General features: G+C 38.7%; 1 protein-coding gene across 1 annotated transcript in view; it reads left to right on the top strand.

Annotated features, from left to right (window-relative positions):
- PRKAR2A (protein kinase cAMP-dependent type II regulatory subunit alpha) overlaps positions 1-19660 on the top strand; it is a 59773-nt gene that overhangs the window by 9449 nt on the left and 30664 nt on the right. The window contains exon 2 of the mRNA XM_041425514.1: positions 14718-14753. Within this exon, the coding sequence (XP_041281448.1) occupies positions 14718-14753 (36 nt within the window). The remainder of the gene's footprint in view (positions 1-14717; positions 14754-19660) is intronic.

The raw sequence follows: 19660 nt of genomic DNA, 5'->3' as shown, positions 1-19660 counted from the left end.
CCTCAGTTTGGTCAAGGAATTTTTTATCCTTGCATTGAAAACTGTCAGAATGAATATTATTTGTCCAAGCCTCTTTTGACATCCGTGAGCAGATCTGGCACCGTGCTCAGGGACCTGGCTCAGTGGATGTAGCAGTGTTGGGTTTGTGGTTGGACTCAATCAATTATCTTAAAGGTCTTTTCCAACCTAAGTGACTCTATATAGAGGATTTTCCCTGGTCAGGTAGTACACACTGATTTTTTTTTTTTTTTTTACTATTACCCCTGCTTAGGATACAGAACATATGTCTGCCTTCACCCTTCCTCTTTCCCAAAAATCCTCTTCCTGTGAAAGTGCACAGGATGCAATTACTGGAAGTTTGTGTGGGGGGCTGTCTTGTCAAAATACATTTTCACATGGAGATGATTCTTTTTACAGCTATATGTTGTAAGCAACTGTTGAATGTTGATATAATGTTGTTAGAAGTGTAAATCTGAAGGAAGAAAAGCTATGAAGCACTTTGAGATGCAGTACAGAAGTTGTTCTTGCTCATTAATTTCGTTGTGTACTGTAACCTAAAGATTGACCAGATTAGAAGATTAAACAGTTTTAAATTTTAAAACATACATATTTATAATCCATTCAAATTTATTTATGCTTGATTTACTAAAAGGAGCTGTAACCAAATTATATCTCAATGAAACAAGGTTCACTTGTGAATTATTGATGAATATATTGTACTGGCAGTGAAGTAGTACTTCATGTTCTCTGCTCATAATATCACAAAATTGCCAGAGATGTCAATGATGCTTCTGTAGAATTCCTCATGCTCTTGTGTACGTCCTGCCTGATGATTTTGTCACCCCTCAGTCCTCAGGCTGCCACCCTCCTGCAGAGCTCAGCCTGTGCTAGCTGCTGGAGAAGAATAGAAGCACTGGGAGCAATTCACATTTTGTCACTAGAAAAGCACCAGACAAGAAAATGATCATGAATTGTGGAGTCAGTTGTGCTCACATGGAGGATCCTACACCTTAGAGATGAGGGAAAGCAAGGCAGAGAACCTGGTGTCCAGTGTTGTCACTCTGGAGCTCTCATTACAGCATAAAATCCTGTAAATCCAGTGTACCTCTTCTATCACTACTGCAGATAAATCTGTATATAACGAGGACACAAACTGTCAGTTGGTGTGGGGGTTTTGCTGTGTTGGTTTTTGTTTTGCCTTTTTCTTTTTTTTTTTTTTTTAACTGGAAAGCAAATGAGTTTCAAGTATATGTAGAACTTCTTATAAGCAACTGACCAATGGTTACTGGTTTGGGTTATTAAAATATGTGGTGTGATATATTATACCTTTTTTTTGCAATTTTTTTTAACATATCATCATATGGGAACACCAGTTCTTTGAATAAATTTTTTATAATTTCACAGATCAACAACACATCGTCAGTCTATTTTAAGCACTTAATATAAATCCACCAAAACTGTAAAAATCAGACTTCCAGGAGAATTGAGCCAGCTTTTTAAACTGCTGCTCTTTTGAGAAAGACTAGTTTGAGAAAGGTAGTTTAGAAATTGTTCATGCAAGAATGATCCTTCAGAGGTGATTACTTGTGCAGGATAGAGTGCTAAATCCTAGAAAGGTTGTAGCTGGTCAGCTGATAATAGATACCTTTTGTGACACTGGCTAAGCTGGCTGATACTCCTGCTGAGGTTTGTCAAGGATGTGGGTGTTCCTTGATTTTTATGTGGCATTATTAGAATAAGAAGTACTTTGGTATATTGCAGTAGTGTCAATACTGCACATTTTTTAAAATGCCCAAGAAGTGCTCAGTTTGCAGTTGTGAAGAATGTGCCCATGGCAAGAATCTGTAGAAACCCAGGCTATTTCTCAGACTTGCTCTTCCTCCCTTTCTTCCCTTAAAAAAAAAAAAAAAAACCTCAGCCAAACAAAGTAAACTCCAACAGCCCAAAATCTGTGCAGTGGCTGTGTCAGAATTTGTAGTTACCTACCTGCAAAAAGGATGCCTGAAACTAGGTGCATCTACCTGCAGATGAATTTTACTTCTACTTGCCCTGGAAGTTAAACTGGAAGCCAAGCATGAATTTCAATAAGCTGTTGAGGATCTTTGTGAAAGTACAGAATGGTGGAGTTTGGAAGGTGCCTCTGGAGGTCATCTTTTGTGAAGATGGACTGCCTGTAGTGGTTGCCAGGACCACGTCCAGGTAACTTCAGTATCTCAGGATGGAGGCTCCAGAACCTCTCTGGGCAATTTATGCCAGTGTGTGGTCCCCTGGCAGTAAACAAGTGCTTCATGATGTTTCTGGGTTTGACTTTGTGGCCACTGGCTCTTGTCCTGTCACTGAGTGCCATGAGGAGAAACTGCCTCCATTGTCCTTCAGTGCCCTTCAGGTACTGATAAGAACTCTGAGCCTTATCTTCTCTAGGCTGACAGTCCGGCCTTTTCCATCTGTCCTCGCACCAGAGATGCTCCACGTCCCCTCATTGTCTTTATGGCCCTTGGCTGGACTCTGTGCAGTATGTCCATGAGTCTTTTGTTCTGGGGAGCCTGGAGCTGGACAGGGAGCTCCAGGTGTGACCTCAGCAGGGCTGAGTAGGAGGGAAGGACCACCTCCCTGGCATAGCAGCATCGCATCAGGAGCTGCCCAGAGTACCCTGGAACCTGCCTTGCCTGGCACATACAGGTGTGCTTATGCCTTGAGTTAAACGTGCATGTGTGAGATTAAGCTCTGAATCAGCTTGAAGTGACACTTGATTGAAATTCCTTGTGCTCTTTATTCAGATCAAATCAGATGACAGCACAACCTATTGCAGTTTTGTCTTATGTAAAAACACAGTATGTTTCATCATTCAAATGTCAGCAGGAATTGGTAATGAAATACCAATACTTCATTGGTAATGAAGTGACCCAGGCAAAGAACTGTGGACTTTTATGTCCCTATTTTATCTGTAGGATGCTATTCTTAAATTTTACCTAGATCCCTATAATTAATCAGTTCTGAACTCAGGTTGACCTGGCAGATATAACATGCCTGCTGGGTGTACAACACACCAGGCTCTCTCCATGCTGCCGGTTGTTTCTTCTGAGCTTCAAATCTCCTCTTCCATATTTTTCTTATAAATTGCTCTTTTGTAGAAGTAGTTCACTTGTTTCATACTGTCACATGAGATACACCTGACTGTGAGAATGACTCCAGCCTGTTTTGTCTGAGACTAAACAGCTCAGAGGCGAAAGGAAAAGCTTCTTAGGCTGCATCTCATTCGTAACTGCCATGGTAATTTTTCTTTTCTGTTGTAGTCCAAACTTAAGCAGACCACACGCTGATGGAAGCACATCACTGATGGAAAAGGCTAAGACCAGCCCTTTTTTTCCTTGGCATTGACACAGATTGGAAGTGCTGCTACAATCAGTGGTCAGCGATAGGTTTGTTTTGCTCTCAGGTTGGGACTGAAACCCAGCTCTGCTTTCTCAGTTTCTTTACCTTTCTACCCTTCCATCAAATGGTGGCAGATCTGCAAGTTCAGGCTTGAGACTGAGCGTGTATGCATGCCCTGAACACAAACAATTGTGTCTTCCCCTCCTGTGTAACTCCTTATCTGTGTTGGAAGCTGCTCTGAAGCTGAGAGGATCCAGTAATCCAATTAGTCTGTCAGAGGAGGGCACTGGATCCTGATGATTCTGTTCTGATGTTGCCTCTACTTGCATAATTATTTTTGTGGTGGCATAACTGTGTACTTTAATGGCTTGTGGTCTTGAATTGTGGCATTGTGTTTGTTATAGTACAGTGGCAAAGGTGATGGAATATAAATTCCCCAAGGAAATGTATGTTTCATGAAAAGCAAGTGTTGCTGTTTTTAGAGTTCCTTTGTCATTCTTACCGATTAGACTGAAATTTCTTGCAAGGTATCTGAGATCAGTTTGTCAGTGTAACAACCAGTTGCCTGTATTGGACAGAGCTTTGGTTTGTATGTGTACCTGCACACACACACACACACATATGCAGTTCTTTCTCTGTAGATTGCTGCTCGCTGCCCCGTTTGTCAGAAACTTAGAGCAGAGTACAAGCAGAAAATATGCAGGTGACTGGGAAAATGTAATTTTGTGTTACCATGGTTTGGCAAGAATTTGAAGCAAATGATAATGCTGTTGACTCAGGGTTGGGTGGTTTTTTTTTTTTAATTCCAAGAAAAGGTAACTATATTGTTCGTTCTTGAATAATTAGTCTGACATTGTAGGAGAGTATCTTAATTCACTGAGTGCACCTGGTATTTGAATTTTTATTCAGGTGCTCTTATGTCCTTAGCAGTGCTTGAGTTTTAGATTTTTATAAATGCTTTGAGCTTTCTTACACCATTTTGGTTGCACCAAAGTTCAGTTGTCATTGTCCCCTTTTGTGTACAAACTAAATTTGCTTAAGTTATCTATCATAGTGAAAGATGTGAGTGCTCAGTTGTATCAATTTGTTGTCTCTCTTTGAAAATTATGGCTGAATATGAACCATATTTTGCTTATAAGTAGTTTAGGGTGCTAGTAAATTATATTAGTTATGGATATGATAGTCAATATTTGATTTCTCAGGATAGCTTTTATATCCTGATACTGCATTATTTAAAGACACTATCAGTCTCAGTAGGACTTTATGCTGAGCCTGCCAAGCAGCTGCCAAGTGCAGATAGCCAACATTTACATTCTGTGTTGTGTGATGGTAGCTGTGACATGATTCCAATTAAAAGCTTGGTCTGCACACTGCAGATGTCTTCTGAATATTAATGTGCACTACAGACAGAGCAGATGGAATCTCTCTAAAATACAATACAGTGAATGTAAAATTAAGGTTGTGTTTCTGGTGAAAACTAATAGGCAGTCAAAAATTTTCTTTTTTCTATCTTTTTCTTGCTAACTCACAAGACTATCTGTGCATCATTATCGTATTTCTTTACATATAGGAGGAAATCAACTCTTCATTATGGATTAAAATAAAAACACAGCATTATGCCATATTGAAGTTTTCTCAAATGCCAGAGGTACCTAGAAAAATATTAGGTATACATGCAACATGTACTGTGCCTTAAAATATCCCTCTGCCTAGAGGACAGATTATAGTTGAAATATAGGATGTCTGTGAGTTATTTGAGGAGTTGCTCATTGGAAAAGGCTCTGTAAAAGTGCATATACAGGTGTGTGTGTATTTAACTGGGATTTGGAGGTGTATCAGGAAAAGTCCATCCTGCACAGGTGGGTAGGACTGAACTGGGGAATGTAAGAATGACAAGAACGTCAGTGGTGCACTGTAACCCCAAAGATCAGTGTCAGGAGAGAGCAGCAGTCCAGCTGGGGAAGTGTGTAGTGGTTGCTGAAGTATTTATCATGCTTCTCTGTCAGTGCATGAGACACAAAGTAAAGCCTTGGTTGTAGGAATAGGTTAAAGGTCTTAAAAACAAACAGGGTAAGTGTGATGCGGAAACTGAAAGTAGAAGAGTTTCTGTGGGAGTGGGAATTGTAACTCTCCTCTTTGCAGCTGCATTTGTCTTCTCCTCTGGGGCAGAATGGAGGTGTGTGAGGGCAGGGGGAGCAGGCTGTAGAAAAGGCACAGGATGTGGGAAATACATGGAGCCAGTGCCCTGCTTCACTTGTGCCATTACCATAGCTGTCACATGCTTGTCTTCCACGCTTTTCAGACTTAATTTTACAGCTGCTTATACCTGTATAAACACTAAAGCCAGTGCCAGTGATAGCATTTTCCACTTCCTGTCCCTATTACCTTATGCAGATTTCCTCCCAGATCTGCATTTGGGTTATATTTGTCTATCATAGTTATATTGCCTGGCTAATACTTCTCTCAGAGTTACTGGGCAGACTGTTAAGAAAAAGTTTCTGGCTTCATTGATGGTATTTATTTGATACATGCCTACTTTCAGAGGAGTTGGCTCTGTGCTATTCCTGAGGATAATATCAATTTGGTTAGAGTGTTTTTAAAATCTAGACCACATTGAGAACAGAGTTGCGCACAAGGTTTGGGAGAGGACAGCGCTGTCGGGGTGGGACAGAGCTGTGTCTGGTCCTCTCTGGAGCTGGGTGTGATGGTGGTGTCCCAGACTGCTGATGTGGGCACCATCTCATGTAGGGAGGAGATTTGGAATTTCCTGGTGAGTCTGACCTCCTGTTGTGAGAGACCTCCAATGGGTTGTTGCTCTTGTTGGTTTTTACAATGTTTACTGCATTCAGATGTTCAGAATAATGGTGGGACTTTTAATTAGGCTTCTGAAAATGGACAAACAGGTCTTCTTGACTGATTCCAGTGGCAGATCAGGATTGACTAAGTTTGTTATCTTTGGAGCAATGACTTATCCACCTTAGACTTGTTCTTAGCAGTGGCTCTGTGCTGTGGCAGAATGCAAATTTAATAATAGTGAAATGTATAAAAAATTGACTCAGGTTTATTGTGGTGTTTTGGTTTTTTTTTTTTGCTTGTTCACATAGCGTGCTCAGATTGCATTCACCTGTATTCAGTTATTTTGTAGAAAGAGATTTATGCAAGAGGCGCAGTTGGAAATAATAAAAATAGACTGATGTGCTAGATATAGTTAACTGACAGTTTTTTATGACTCATTTAGGAATTATCTCCAGGACTTTCAAGTATGTTTGGTGGAACTCAGCTTTCCAAACTACCCGAAAGAGGTTTAAGTTTTGTTAGTTTGTAACATAGAACAACCATAGAACACCTTATAACTAGGCACATGATAAAAATTGGATCAAAAGTCTTTGGGGTTTGATGTTTCAAAAGGTATGAGGATGTGGAGTTAAGCCTTAGAAATCAAAACCATAGTAAAAAACCAATTGAAATACAGAAAGTGTTGTTTTAAAAGAACTGTGTTTGTCAGAGTCGAATGTTGCTTTAAACAGCAGTTCTGAAGTTTCAAATGAAAATATTTCAGACAAAATTGATATTCATGATGTTTTAAAAATCCTAAGTACCCTGAGGTATTAATCCTCCTGCCTCATCTGTCTCTGATCTCTGGTGGATCAGGAGACCGGTAAATAAAGAGGTGAGGTTTGAAAGCAGAGCTGGTGGAATAGGAAGGGTTAGTCGGGAGCCTTGGAAAAGGAGGAGGCTTTCTCTTCTCCAACTCTGCATCCGGTCATGGCTGTGATTTGCCAGTGTTTCTTACTGATTGGGAAATGCCCTGTGGTTCCCTAGATAAGATGCCAATATCTTCTTCTGTATGAAGCATTTATTTCAAGGAAACTTGCAGTTATTTCTTCTTGATGTGCCGTTTCTGTTTCTCTGCAGTCTCATTCTCATCTTTGACCCTTTCTGGCTTTTCCATTGTCTCACAATCCCAGTGAAAGTCACATTCAAATATGTTCAGGATCTTTTCTTTTTATCATCTATTTAATGTTTGGTTTGTAAGCTTAACATTTCTGGTATTACTAATGTGGCTCCTTAGCTTCCCTCTCTCTGAAATGCCTTCTTCTCTAAGCCTACTCCTAAAGCCCAAGAAAATTTCCATTTTTCACTTGCTTTGTTGTACCTTCCAGTGTCTTGCCTCTTCTGACAATGCTTTGAAGATTTGTCAGCTGCTTCTTAACTTTCCTGGTTTTTTGCAGCATCCTTCTTTCTCTGTGCAGTGATAGATTTGTCTTTCTAATACTTGAAAACATTCCCAAGTCTTTCATTTCAGTCCCTGACAATCTCTGTTGTAGTATCAGCATATGGTTATATCTTTAATCACTGTGAAATGTGTCCTTTTAGCTGAGATTGTACCTCAGCACAGGGAGTTTTTCTAATTTCATGTCTGTAAAGCAAGTGCATGCCTTGTTGCTATCTCTTTGATCTCCATAATATAGATTACACTCATTAAAAAATCAACACCAAAAAAAAAGTGCTGTATTTAGCTTGATCTGAGACTTGTCAGCAAGAAACAGGAGCGGGCTGTGTGGGTCATGCCATTGCAATGTCAGATAATGTGGAGTGCTGCTTGATAGGTGTTTGTTCTCCTGTGCTTAGGCTTCTGTCAGGCTGTACAAGCTCCTGAATTCTGGGAGCAGGCTGATGGTCCTTTTTCTGTGAGAATTAATATCTGCTGAGAAATGTAATGAAAATAGTACCATGCACGACTGCTCGGGTTCAGTTGTGGAAAGGGAATATTGAAATAGTGATACATTGGAAAAAAGGATCTTTGATTTAAAAACAAACCACACTCTGAAGGCCGTAGTCAAGAAGTGCCGTCATAACCAGAGATTTACCCAAATTCCTTTCAGTCAGTCAAGCAATGATTTCTTTATTGAATTGATCAGCTGTTTAAAGTCTGTCCATTCCAGAGTGCATATTCATTTTTCTACTGTACTTGAAAACCAAAAAAAGAGCCAACTCAAAATAGCACAACAGTTTTAACTTATAAACATCTTTCTTTCACTGACATAAATGCTTTGCTTGTTGACTCAACTTTTCCCTTCAGAAGTTACTACATTCTTTCTATTAGAGGAATTCTAAAAAACTCGGAAAGCAAGGGTCAGAGACTCTTCTAAAATGAGGCTTTTGGACAGGGTTTTTCCATTTTGTCAGTAATTTTTAAATACAAATTAAAAGAAAATCAATTAAATTGGAGACCAGGATGTGTTGCGACTTGGTTTTTGTTTTGTTCTCTTGCTACTAATGACAGCTGTTTTTCAATACTGAGAAATAACAAGGTGTCTATGTCTCTGTTATTTTTACAGCAGCAGACAGGAAAACAATGTTTAATAACAATGTAATTTTTTAAATTGTTTTCCAGCTTAATAGATGTAAAAGTCTCTTACAGAAAAGCAAAGCCTGTGCGTATCTAATTGTGGATCATGGTTTCCACTTTTTAATTTTTTAATGTTCTATGTTCTTTTTATTTTTTAATGTTCTATGCTCCCTCTGTTTGTTCTCTGAAAACTCACTTCTTCCCTAGTGTTCCCTGACCTTTTGTCTTCCTCCACATGTCTGGCATGCTTCAGCTGACACCATCAGGGTCTCTCCTGCCTGTCTGACCGGGTTCTGAGTTTCCATCCTCCTCTGTGGGGGTGGGTAGGCAGAGGAATAGAAGGAAGAATAAAAGGGTGTCTGCAAAATTCTGATCTGTTTCTGTCTGTTCTGCTTTTCTGGGAGAAGCCTTGAGGAGAACTCTTGGGTTCCAGAGCTGCATCTGAAAATATCTAAGTAATTTGTAGCCCTACCTGTGGTCCCCACCTTATAAAGCAGAGATGTGGAAGGGGCCAGTGAGAATTTGCCACTATCCAGCAAGGACATCCTGAAGGAAATCATGGATATGCAACTGTTACATTGGTAACAGTCACAGGGAACTCTGTCCTGTTGAAAAAAAAGGTTCAGATTGGTATTTGTTGAAGTACAGTTGCATATCTGATGATGAAAGTTCTTTCTACTCTAGTATTACTTTTTAATTGCCAGGAATCCTAAAAAAGCTGATACTTGAATCGATGAGTTTTCTCAGAGTTGTGATGGTTCCTATTTATGTAAGTCCATTAACATCTTGGTGTGTAGAAAAACAGTTTGACAGCTGTAGTCTGGCACTTCCTTATCGTAACTTGATACAACATTCCAGAGAGACAGTCACGCCTCAGATTTATACTCCACTCTGCTTCTGGTATTTCAGCTTTAATGGTTTATGGTGTCAACTCATGTGTTGTTTGGATAAACTTAATTGACTTGTTAAATTAGAAACGTTTACATTCTGTTTCTCTTTTTGTCTCTCTTCACACAGGATGATTTTGTGCCATGATCCAATGGGAAAGTACTTTGTAAATCACTGATTTGTGCTACTTGGTTGTAATAAAGCTCGTATTTTGTGCTTATACTCTTTGAACTCTGAGTACTATACTAAGTTTATGCCACCTACTATGAGCTTTGTTCCATCTTTCATCAGGAAACCTTCAAAAATTGTTGATTAGATTACACAGAAGATCTGCATTGAATATTTGTGTGCACAATAGCTTAATTTAGTATGCTGCTATAGATTGTATTCAGAATCACAAACACTGTGATTTTTTTTACCCTAGCTGAAATTTGGAAACGTTCACAGATCATAGTGAAAAGCAAAGCGCTTGTGGAGAAAGAGAAGTAAGTTTTCAAGGCACATCCAGTACAGAGCAGTAACACCTCGTACTCTTCTGCCATGCCTGGAATGCCAGTCCTTTGTTTGCCCCTGAATTTTTTTTTTCCTGTGACCCTGAATTGATCTTTTGAGTTTTGTCTTTTTCTATAAGAATTTATATTAGGATGTGTAATAAGTGGGTAGCAGTAGCTGGGGGAATGATGGTTGTGCTTCTGTTCATTTCAGGCTTGTGAGTAGTGTAGAGAAGCAGCTTTCCCTGTTATGGTAGTAGTGTACATCTGAAAAAGCCTGATGGTTTTTTTTTTACCAGTCACTTTTCAAAGTCAAAGACAGAGAAGGGATCCCACGCACTGTAGGAAAAGTGTGCTTCTAGGTCTGGTTGTAAAGAGTGGTTTTACTGTCACTTGTTTGCCTTAAATACTGTAATTGTTGGTTTGATTTGGTTTAAAAATAGTAAAAAGAGTAATATCTGTGTCCATTTTTCACCTGTGGGGCTGTATTTTATACCTGCATAACCACAGTCAGGACTCTTGTAAATGAAACATTGTGAGCCACAATTGAGCATGCAATATTTCAAAGTAAATTTCAGTGCCAAAGAAAATTGAAGGATATTGGAGAAATTCCTGTTTCATCACTTATGGAAAGTATTAAATAATTAAAAATCCCAGTGTCTGATTTACATCCCTAATTTTTCAAGTGAGAAAACCCAATGAAATGGAGCCACTAGCAAGTGGCAGTATAGTTAGTAGTAGCCACTAACTGCATGGCACTGCTGCTGTTTGATGTAATGTACATTTTTGAATTTAAGTGTACAGTATTGATCTACTTATGCAATTTATCAAAATATTTTTTATTAAATCAATGTAGTGACATACCTTTACTTTGAGAAAGAAAGGTTTTTCAGTCTGAAGCAGCCTGTTAAGTGTTCCTATCCAGTGCTTGCTTCAGTCTGTGCCTCATCACAGTATGGAGAACATGTACATGTTCAGCAGACATTCCTGATTTTTCTTGAACAGTGGAGTAGGATCATTGTCCTGAGTCAGTTCTGGCACAACTGTGGAATGCACAGCTTGATCTGCCTTTCCACTGCCAGAATCACTTGCCTTTGGCTGCCAGGGAGGAAATTGAGCCGTTTTGCTCTCTTCTGGTACAATGGTTTAATTTACCTCAGTTTTTGTTGTGTTTACCCGATTACTGTGTCTTGGTTCCCATGAGCCAAGTAAAAGCAGGAGCTGTGCCAAAGGTATGAGACATTTTGAACTCAAATATTGCTGCACCTGAGGTTTTGACATAATGGGGAGTTTACAATGCAATCATCTCACAACAAAATCTTTTAATCTCATTATAGTTTTTGCAATTAAAGTATAATGACATTCATATCATTACCAGAGACATGGCCCATTGTTCAAACTGAACATGGCCCATGGGTGTGCAGCAGGGGGGAGTTCTAACTGGAGATTTAAAAAAAAAAAAAATAATAATGGTTTCTTCTTTCAAAGCAGCAGTTTAATCTTGTTTCTGTAGATCCCAGGTCTCTGAGTGACCCAGGTCTGTGTGCTGGATTAGCTGGATTCTTGTCACAGTGCAGGCAGGGTTGTGCTTCAAGGGCTCCTCTGGTGTAGCAGGAGTTTGATGTTGTGTGTCCATCACTACTGCCTTCAATTAGGTGCCCTTTAGTGCTCAGCCTAGGAGGTAGGCTGTGTTAACAGTAAATGTATTGTTCCCTTCCAGCCCATCTGATTTTTTTGGAATCTGTCCACAGACCAGTGTAGGTGGATGTGGGACCTTCAGGAGCTGTTTCTCTTAGCAGTGCTCAATGCCAGGCTTTTCCTTCATGTACTTCTGATGGCAGAACACGAGGGTGCCATAGGAGTGGCAGTATGACAGTGCAATACTGAAAATAGTCATAAGCAAAGAGAGCTTTTCATTGGTAAGCCAGAAGGGAAAAAAAACCCACTAATCTCTACTAGGAAATGTCAGATTTTTATCTCTTTAGCATAAAAATAGTCATCTGACAACACATAAAAGTGAATTTTATACATGTTAGAACTGTCACTGGTGTAAGAGATGCAAACTATCATTTTAATCTTAAAAGCTTTGTGGAGGCAGAATAATAGTCTCTTAAGTGCCCTTAAAAGGTTATGTGTTTTTCTCATTTTTAACACTGGAAAACTTGATGCAGTTTTGATGACACTGAACCCTGCTATGGGATAAAATAATCAAGATTCTAAAAGAAGCCATTGTTGTTGGATTTTTTTCTGTTACCCAAAGTACACTAGCGTGTTCTGCAATATATTAATTCTGTTCAAAGACGTGAAAATGTTATTCTTAAATATGAGCAAGAAATGGGTGCAGAAGTCATAAGGTGGAGAAGAAATTCTGTATGTGCAAGATAGAACCTGAAATAATGTATTTACTCACTAACGGTGTTGATTAAAAGTATCTGAATCTGTACAAGAGACTGGTTAAACATTTACTGAAAACTCTGATGACCTTGGTGAGGTGCTTGTACAGCAAACATATAAAATTACGTTTTGAATTTAGTATTTTCTTTTTTAAAAAATGACTTTGTAGTGGAAACTGAACTAACTTGTTTTGGTCCTCTCATTCTTCAAAACCTTAGAGAACTGGTTAGGCATTTGACTGGGTCTCTGGACAAAAGTAGTGAATTTTCCTGTTTCTTCAGGTCCAGATTGGCCAATTTTGAGTAGTTACTCAGATGTGAGTGTACTGTTGCAGAGCAAATGACTGTCCAGAGCAGTTTTGTGTCACCACCAAAAGTTAAGAACAGGGCAAAATGAACGGTTTCAGGTCGGGAAGTGGCATGAGTGCAGTTTTGTGTCACCACCAAAAGTTAAGAACAGGGCAAAATGTATGAACACTTTCAGGTCGGGAAGTGGCATGAGTTTGTTTCATAAACCTGCATGGATCTGTATTCCCAATCCTTGTTTCCCCTTAAAGTGGGGTTAATTTCTCCCATCCGTGGTGTCTTTTGGCATGTGAGATAAACCCTGCCCTTATTTGCAGGAGGGGTTCCTGCTGTCGTAAATTGCTTAAAGGTTTGAAGAGAAAGTGACTTGAATTCTCAGGTTTGTTATTCGGTGTTTTTGAACCTCTTCAAGCTTGATATATTAAACACCATGTCAGTGTTATTTTTATAAGGATTATGTCATATTATAGAAGCTTAGATCTAAATTGTAAAATTCATAATAATCTTGCTTTTAATCCTGAACTTCTTTTGAGGCTGAGCATTGTCTCCTGTTAATAGATTTAGCTGAAAGCTATGGAATTAGCCTGATTATTCCTTTCCCTTCCAACCTCTTCTGATTTCCTTTATTTTTTAAAAAATACACAATAATAACTTTGATATCTTTTTTGTGGTATTATTTGCAGTTTTGTGTTTTCATGTAGTGTCAGAGTGGTTGTAAGTGCTCCAAAGAAGCTGAGCTCTTCTGTCTGCTAAGTAATACTTTTTCTCTGTATTCTGGTGGTGCTGAGATACTCAAAAGTTTCTCTTTCTTCAAAAGAAATGATGGGGTCATTCAGATTTTCATGGTGGGTGTTTAATAAATCTGGGTCTGTGATGCATGTGCTTTGATGGGGTATAAAGGCTCCTCTAATTCTTAAATATTGAAAGAGTGGAATAGAAAAGTTACAGGTTGTATCAGGAAAAATAGAATTACCTATTGAAGGGAAGAAAAGTGGGAAAACATGAAGCAATCAGAATAAAATTATGTTGGTTGTCAGAGGTGAAGGAGAACAGAGTGCTTTGGTTTTGTTCTGGGTGAAACTTTACAGGCTGATTTTTTTGTTTTGTTTTGTGACTGCAGCATCTCTCGGAGATGGTACCTTGGTTACTGTAAAAGGGGGAAAGGTAATGTCAGAACGCCTGTGCATAGTGGAACTCGGGCAGCTCATCCCAGTCCAAGGACCAAGTGCCCTGGGTAGCTTTGCGTGAGCAAGGGAGCAATGGATCCTCACTCAGCCTTTTGCAGTTCCAATGTGAGGCAGCCTTGCTGGGGCTGGGTGGCTGCAGCGACTGCGGCAGCGCTGCGGGGCGCTGGCACAGCCCAGCCCGTGCTCTCTGGGGCACTCAATGGGCTGGCCAAGAGGTCTTTGGCTTTTGAGCCACGCTAGGGAGGTACAGCTGACCTAAAGTGCTGCAGTGCCTGGCAATAATACCAGGTAAATGAGGCTGCTCACTGATGGGAGGTTAGGACTGGATGATCTGTGTAGAGATATGTTTTTTCAGAATTAGGTAAAAAAACCCAAACCAAAACTACTTGCCATCCATCTTAGCGTGTAATGGCCTTCAAGAATGATATGTTTTTTCAGAATTAGTTAAAAAAAAAAAAAAACCAACCCAAAACTACTTGCCATCCATCAAAACTACTTGCCATCCATCTTACCGTGTAATGGCCTTCAAGAATATGAAGTTTAATTTTGAATAAAAAGTTACTGGCTGGCAAGTAAATGGATGAAAGCTTTATACTGAATAATTTTTAAGAGAGATTTGTATGGGGTTTGTGTACTAAAAGTATATAATGATTATTCAATTAATTCATTATACTTTGTAATAATAAATGCATATGTGTAATTTTGATTTATTTTTCTTTTTTTCCAGCTCCGGTTGTTAACCGATACAACAGAAGAGTATCAGGTATGGTTGGTTTTAAGAGTTTAAAGTATCTGAAATAGTTTTGAAATGTGCATCTGACTAAAGGAATTACATTTAAAATTACCTTTCTCTTACTGTCTTATGTCTCATAATTCTTGCAATATTTTTGTTTGAAATAATGAGAATTGTTTCTTAATTCACTTAATTCAATGGTCAACACATTAAGAGTAGTTAGAAAACAGAAATATGGGGGTGCTCCTTTTTTGTATTGTGCAACTGATATTTATAGTTGTTGAATTAGTGGCTGTTCACTTGTTCTAGAGACACAGATTATACTTATTTATTTGTTTGTTTTCTATCTCAACCAATATGAAATGCTTTAATGAGGAACTGTACTCCCAAAAAATTCCTTTACAAGTTGATTTTGAAGAGTATCACGTGAACAAAATGTTATGTGATGATGAGAAGGTATTGCATTATTTTTTCTTTTGAGGTGCAGTGTGAGTTGCTTTGCATGTGGTACTTTTTTGTCTTCAAATATTTTATTAACATTTAGCTAGTCTAGAAAGTTTTAATTCTGATTTAACAATTATCTTTATGAAAATGACAATGTATTCAGTGTTTTCTCTCTGAGTTTTGAGTTCAAGTCTACTCAGTTTGTAATTCATGTGGATAATCTGACATATTCTTGGGTATGTTAGTTGTGGTGGGATATTGTTGATAATACATTTATTTACATACCATGTATATGTAAGATACATGTTCATGTGCAAAATGCCCTTATACAGTTCATTTACTTTCCTACTGGTTGCTTGGATATGATTAAAGATGATTGTTTATTTATGCCACTACAAACAAATAACTGGGTATAATGAGAATTTCATAACTCTTAAAAATTGACAGTGCTGTAGTTTTGAGATTTGATTACATGAGAAATCTAGGCAGGACAAAATTGTATCTTGGATGGTGGAGTTTGATGCTCTGATAGTAAATACTGGGAGTCATATATTGTAGAGTATTTGGAGAGGCCCAAGACACTTTCTCTGCTAGTTAAACTAATCCATCCTGGAACCTGCTGATGGAGAAGAATCTTACAAATGAGGAGTGAATACATCTCAGATTTAAATTTAAATAAAGGCTGAGTTATTCCTAAAGTTAAAAAATTAAGCCATAATCAGAAAGCATTTGTAATCTTTTTGACTTTGCGATACTGAAATGCAGTGCCAACACTGCTCACACAGTGCTGAGCCTGCTCTTAGTTCAAAAACAGGTTCTCCCATTTAGGGGGTCTAAAGGTTAATGTGAACAACTAAAAAGCAAATGTAAAATTGAATTGCTAACTTGAGCAATTAGATTAAGGAGGACTTTAGTTGCTTAATAATGCTCCTGCTTCAGGAAGAGCTAGAAATATTCAGGGTTTACAGTTCATATTAGAATTGTCATGGAGACAAACAATAACAGAGTATGTGTACATTACTACTGCGTTTAAATACTTTCCACAAAAAAAAAAAAATCAGTTTTCTCTCTCTATACACTGTATAGGTCGTGATCAGTGTGGGATTTGTTAAAATGCAAAGGCGATGCAAACACCATCCACGTGCACACAGAGAGATGCAGTTTTCCTTCTCTTGGCAGGAAAAGCAGAGAAACTGCTGGTTTGGGGTGAGGGTTGTTTGCTGGGGTGGTTTATTCCACTCCATACCTGCTGCTTCCGTCAAGATCTGCACAGGAATGAGGCTGGGTGCTGAGCTCAGCCCCCTGCCATCACAGGCAACCACATTTTCCAATCCCTTGCAGAAAATCAGTGACTGATTTGCTGGGTTTGGTGCTCTGAATTTGGTTTGACTTGTGTTTGATGCGTTAGCTTTAAGCAAGTTTTTATTCTGCGATTTTTGTAAGATAGGTTTTGTCTGTAAAAACCAAAAAATAACAGCAAACACCAAACCAGTGTTGCCTTACAAATTACTCAGCGTAGTAGCTACGTGTTTCTGGATTTAACTAATAAAGTAAAGCAGAACAAACCAAGGAGAATAAAAGCTGGCACATAATTCTTCTTTGTAATTGCATTTTGTGGTCTTCACTTCAGAAGAGCTTTCTGCTAGTCCATGTTGAATCTTGTCAACCCAACCAATATTTCTGTGTTTGTGCAGTGTGTGTTTGTAAGGGGAGTGAAGAGCAGAACTCAGTTACTTGCTGTTATCAACATTTACATGCACAACATCATAAATTTACAGAGAATTTAAAAGCTAACATGGGATGTATTTAAGAAAAATTCAAGCAAGAATTGTTCTTTTTAAGTATTTGGCTGCCTAGGGAATTACAGCATTGTGCCTCGTTCACTAGGTCAAAAATAAAAGACAAATATGATTTTAATTAGAGGACAAGTCCATAAAGTGCTTGTCTACCTTACATACTGTTTATGACAGGCTAATAATTGTTCTGGTAAACCATTCAACTACAGATGTGTTCTTGGTGGCTAACAAGTGTTTATTATGCTCTCTTACACGTAGCAGTTAGGTAATCTCTTTTTAGTTGCTTTATTAATTTTTTAATACTAAACTTGGAGTGTTTTCTACTGGTTGGTTCTGATTAGTTGCCTACAGGTGACAGGATGATCATGGTTCCCCTGGTGCACTATTGAAAATTCTAGAGGTACATAAACCCATAGAATAAATCTGTTCTAATGATTGCTAAATTTTCATTTAGGTTTTTATTTCAGGTTTTGAAACATCTAAACTGTTTTGGCAAATACTGCCAATGTCGTAAATATTTATCTGTCATTCTTTAAGACTTACTCAAAATGGACTGTGCAGGAGGGTCATCCTGGAGGGGGGGATTTATCTAATCATGTTCATGTAATTATTTATAGAACTGCAGAGTGGTAGTGTTCTCATGAAGAGAAACAGCCTTTTCCACAGAATGCTTGGAGGGAGAAGGAGAAATGAGAGCTTGATGTTCCTCTAGAAGTTGATCTAGTGAATAGCTGGCTTGTGTGTGGCGTGTTTGGCCATGTAAGGTGTTGAGATCCGTGGTGTGCACACAAACAGATGGTCAGCTCTAATTCGTATCTGAGCTTGTGGCTGACTTCATTAAAATAATCCCCTTTCTAAAATTATAAGCTATTTTGGTGGCAGAAACTAAAATGGGAAAAACCAGCTCACTAATTTGAAAACCTCCTGGCTCTAGGGTGCCGTGGGCTGTGATGCAGTTTCCCAGCAGAGCAGTTTTCTTACTGCTGCTGAGAGTTAGCAAAGTCTGAGCCTTCTGCCATGGGTGACTGGCTCCCTTTGCCCAGGCTTGGATGGAAGGGCCTGAAACCCTTATAAATTCCTTCCTGCCAAGAACTGGACTGGGTTGAAATCCATACTTGCTTCATTACATTTCTTGATCTTCCTCCAAGCACAGAGGCTCCTGACAAAGTTAATAATGTTGGTGACTTCATTTTCTGTCATGGAAGGCTGCAGAGCATGCCAGTGTCTGTGTCCTTGGCTGGGGACTGACTACACAGTGCAGGGAGGTGGCAGGAATCAGTGATACCTTCTTTCTCAATTATATCAAAGCTCTTTCAAAACTAGAGGAAGAGAGCATTGATATTTGTCCCACTATGAGAACTGGTACATAACACTCAGGAGAATTTTGCTCCTGGCAGGATATGAATGAAAAGTTAATTGTGTTTTTGGAAGGAAGAGTGTGACGCCCACTAGAGTCTCTCTTGTGCATAGTTCCTCCTCTTTTAGTTTTAGCATATTTCAGAAAAGTCAAGTTTTTCGATAGGTTTCTGTATTGCCATTTCTAGACACTTTTGATTCATTCCACAGAACACCCACTCTCCAGCAGACTTGCTGATTTCTTCTTGGGATAGGAAAATCTAATGAAATGACACCCGTACCATACACGTGTCACAAAAAGTTTTCATCTTTTTTCTACAATGATTTCTGTTTATCTGAGTGGCCTGGTATAATATCTCTCTTTTGCAAGTGCCTGTACTCTGTCATGAGCCTTCCTTTGGCCAATTTCAGTGGAATGAAATTACAGTTTTCACATTCAACAACTGTAAGCAGAATAATTCACCTATATGATGTAGGGAAGCAATATATAATCGTTATTTCCTTAATAGTAACATGACTGTCAGGATCCGTGCCTGTTTTCATATTAATATAAAAAAGAATCAAATGAACAAGACTTGCCTCAGTTGGTCCCTTTGGTGGGGCAGCTTTCAGCAGAGACTCAGGGGAGTGAGAAGGATCAAATCTCTTGCTGGAGCTGGGTGCTAAACCCAGCTAAGATGGGGTTGCTGAATAAAGGTTTTGTGTGTAGAGGTTAATTTTGTTGAAATGTCACTGAATCCTGTTTTCCTGTGTATGACAAGCATTAGCATTGTGTGGAACCCTGACAGTTGCCAATTGTCCTTGTCCCCAGCAGGTGCTGGGTTCAGAATCAGTACTTTGGATGTTTTTTGTCTCTAGCAATCTGATGTGACACGACGGTGTGGTGTTGTGGAGTTTTTTGAGTTTATCTTTGTGGTTTTTTTTTTTTTTTTTTTTTTTTTTTTTTTTTTTTTTTTTTTTTTGGGTTTTTTTTTTTTTTTTTTTTTTTTTTTTTTAATAATGTGTAAATCAATATTCCCTGACAGTTTCTGGCTTTTTCTTTCCTCATTAATAAGCTTCCATAAGAGGCCTTGACTACTGGCTCTTCCAACTTACTGATTCTTCTCTATTTTGATGGTGGTGGGCACTCTTTACCTTGAACTCTTCATTAGTCTGGCTCCTGCCAAAGATGAGCAGTCATCTCATAATGTACATATGTTGCTAAAGCCTGATATTCCTCTGTGCTTTCTAGTGCAATACAGCATTTTCTTCACACCCTGGCAAGTTGAGATGTCAGGATATGATAATATTACACGTAGTAAATTCCTTTTAGTAGCTCCTAGTGTTTTAAAATGACAGCTT

The sequence above is a fragment of the Onychostruthus taczanowskii genome, unplaced genomic scaffold (assembly GCF_017590055.1).
Source record: "Onychostruthus taczanowskii isolate IOZ18803 unplaced genomic scaffold, ASM1759005v1 scaffold9, whole genome shotgun sequence".
Classification (NCBI taxonomy): Eukaryota; Metazoa; Chordata; class Aves; order Passeriformes; family Passeridae; genus Onychostruthus; species Onychostruthus taczanowskii.
Note: the sequence above shows the minus strand (reverse complement) of the source record. Positions and strands in the feature narration are given on the sequence as shown.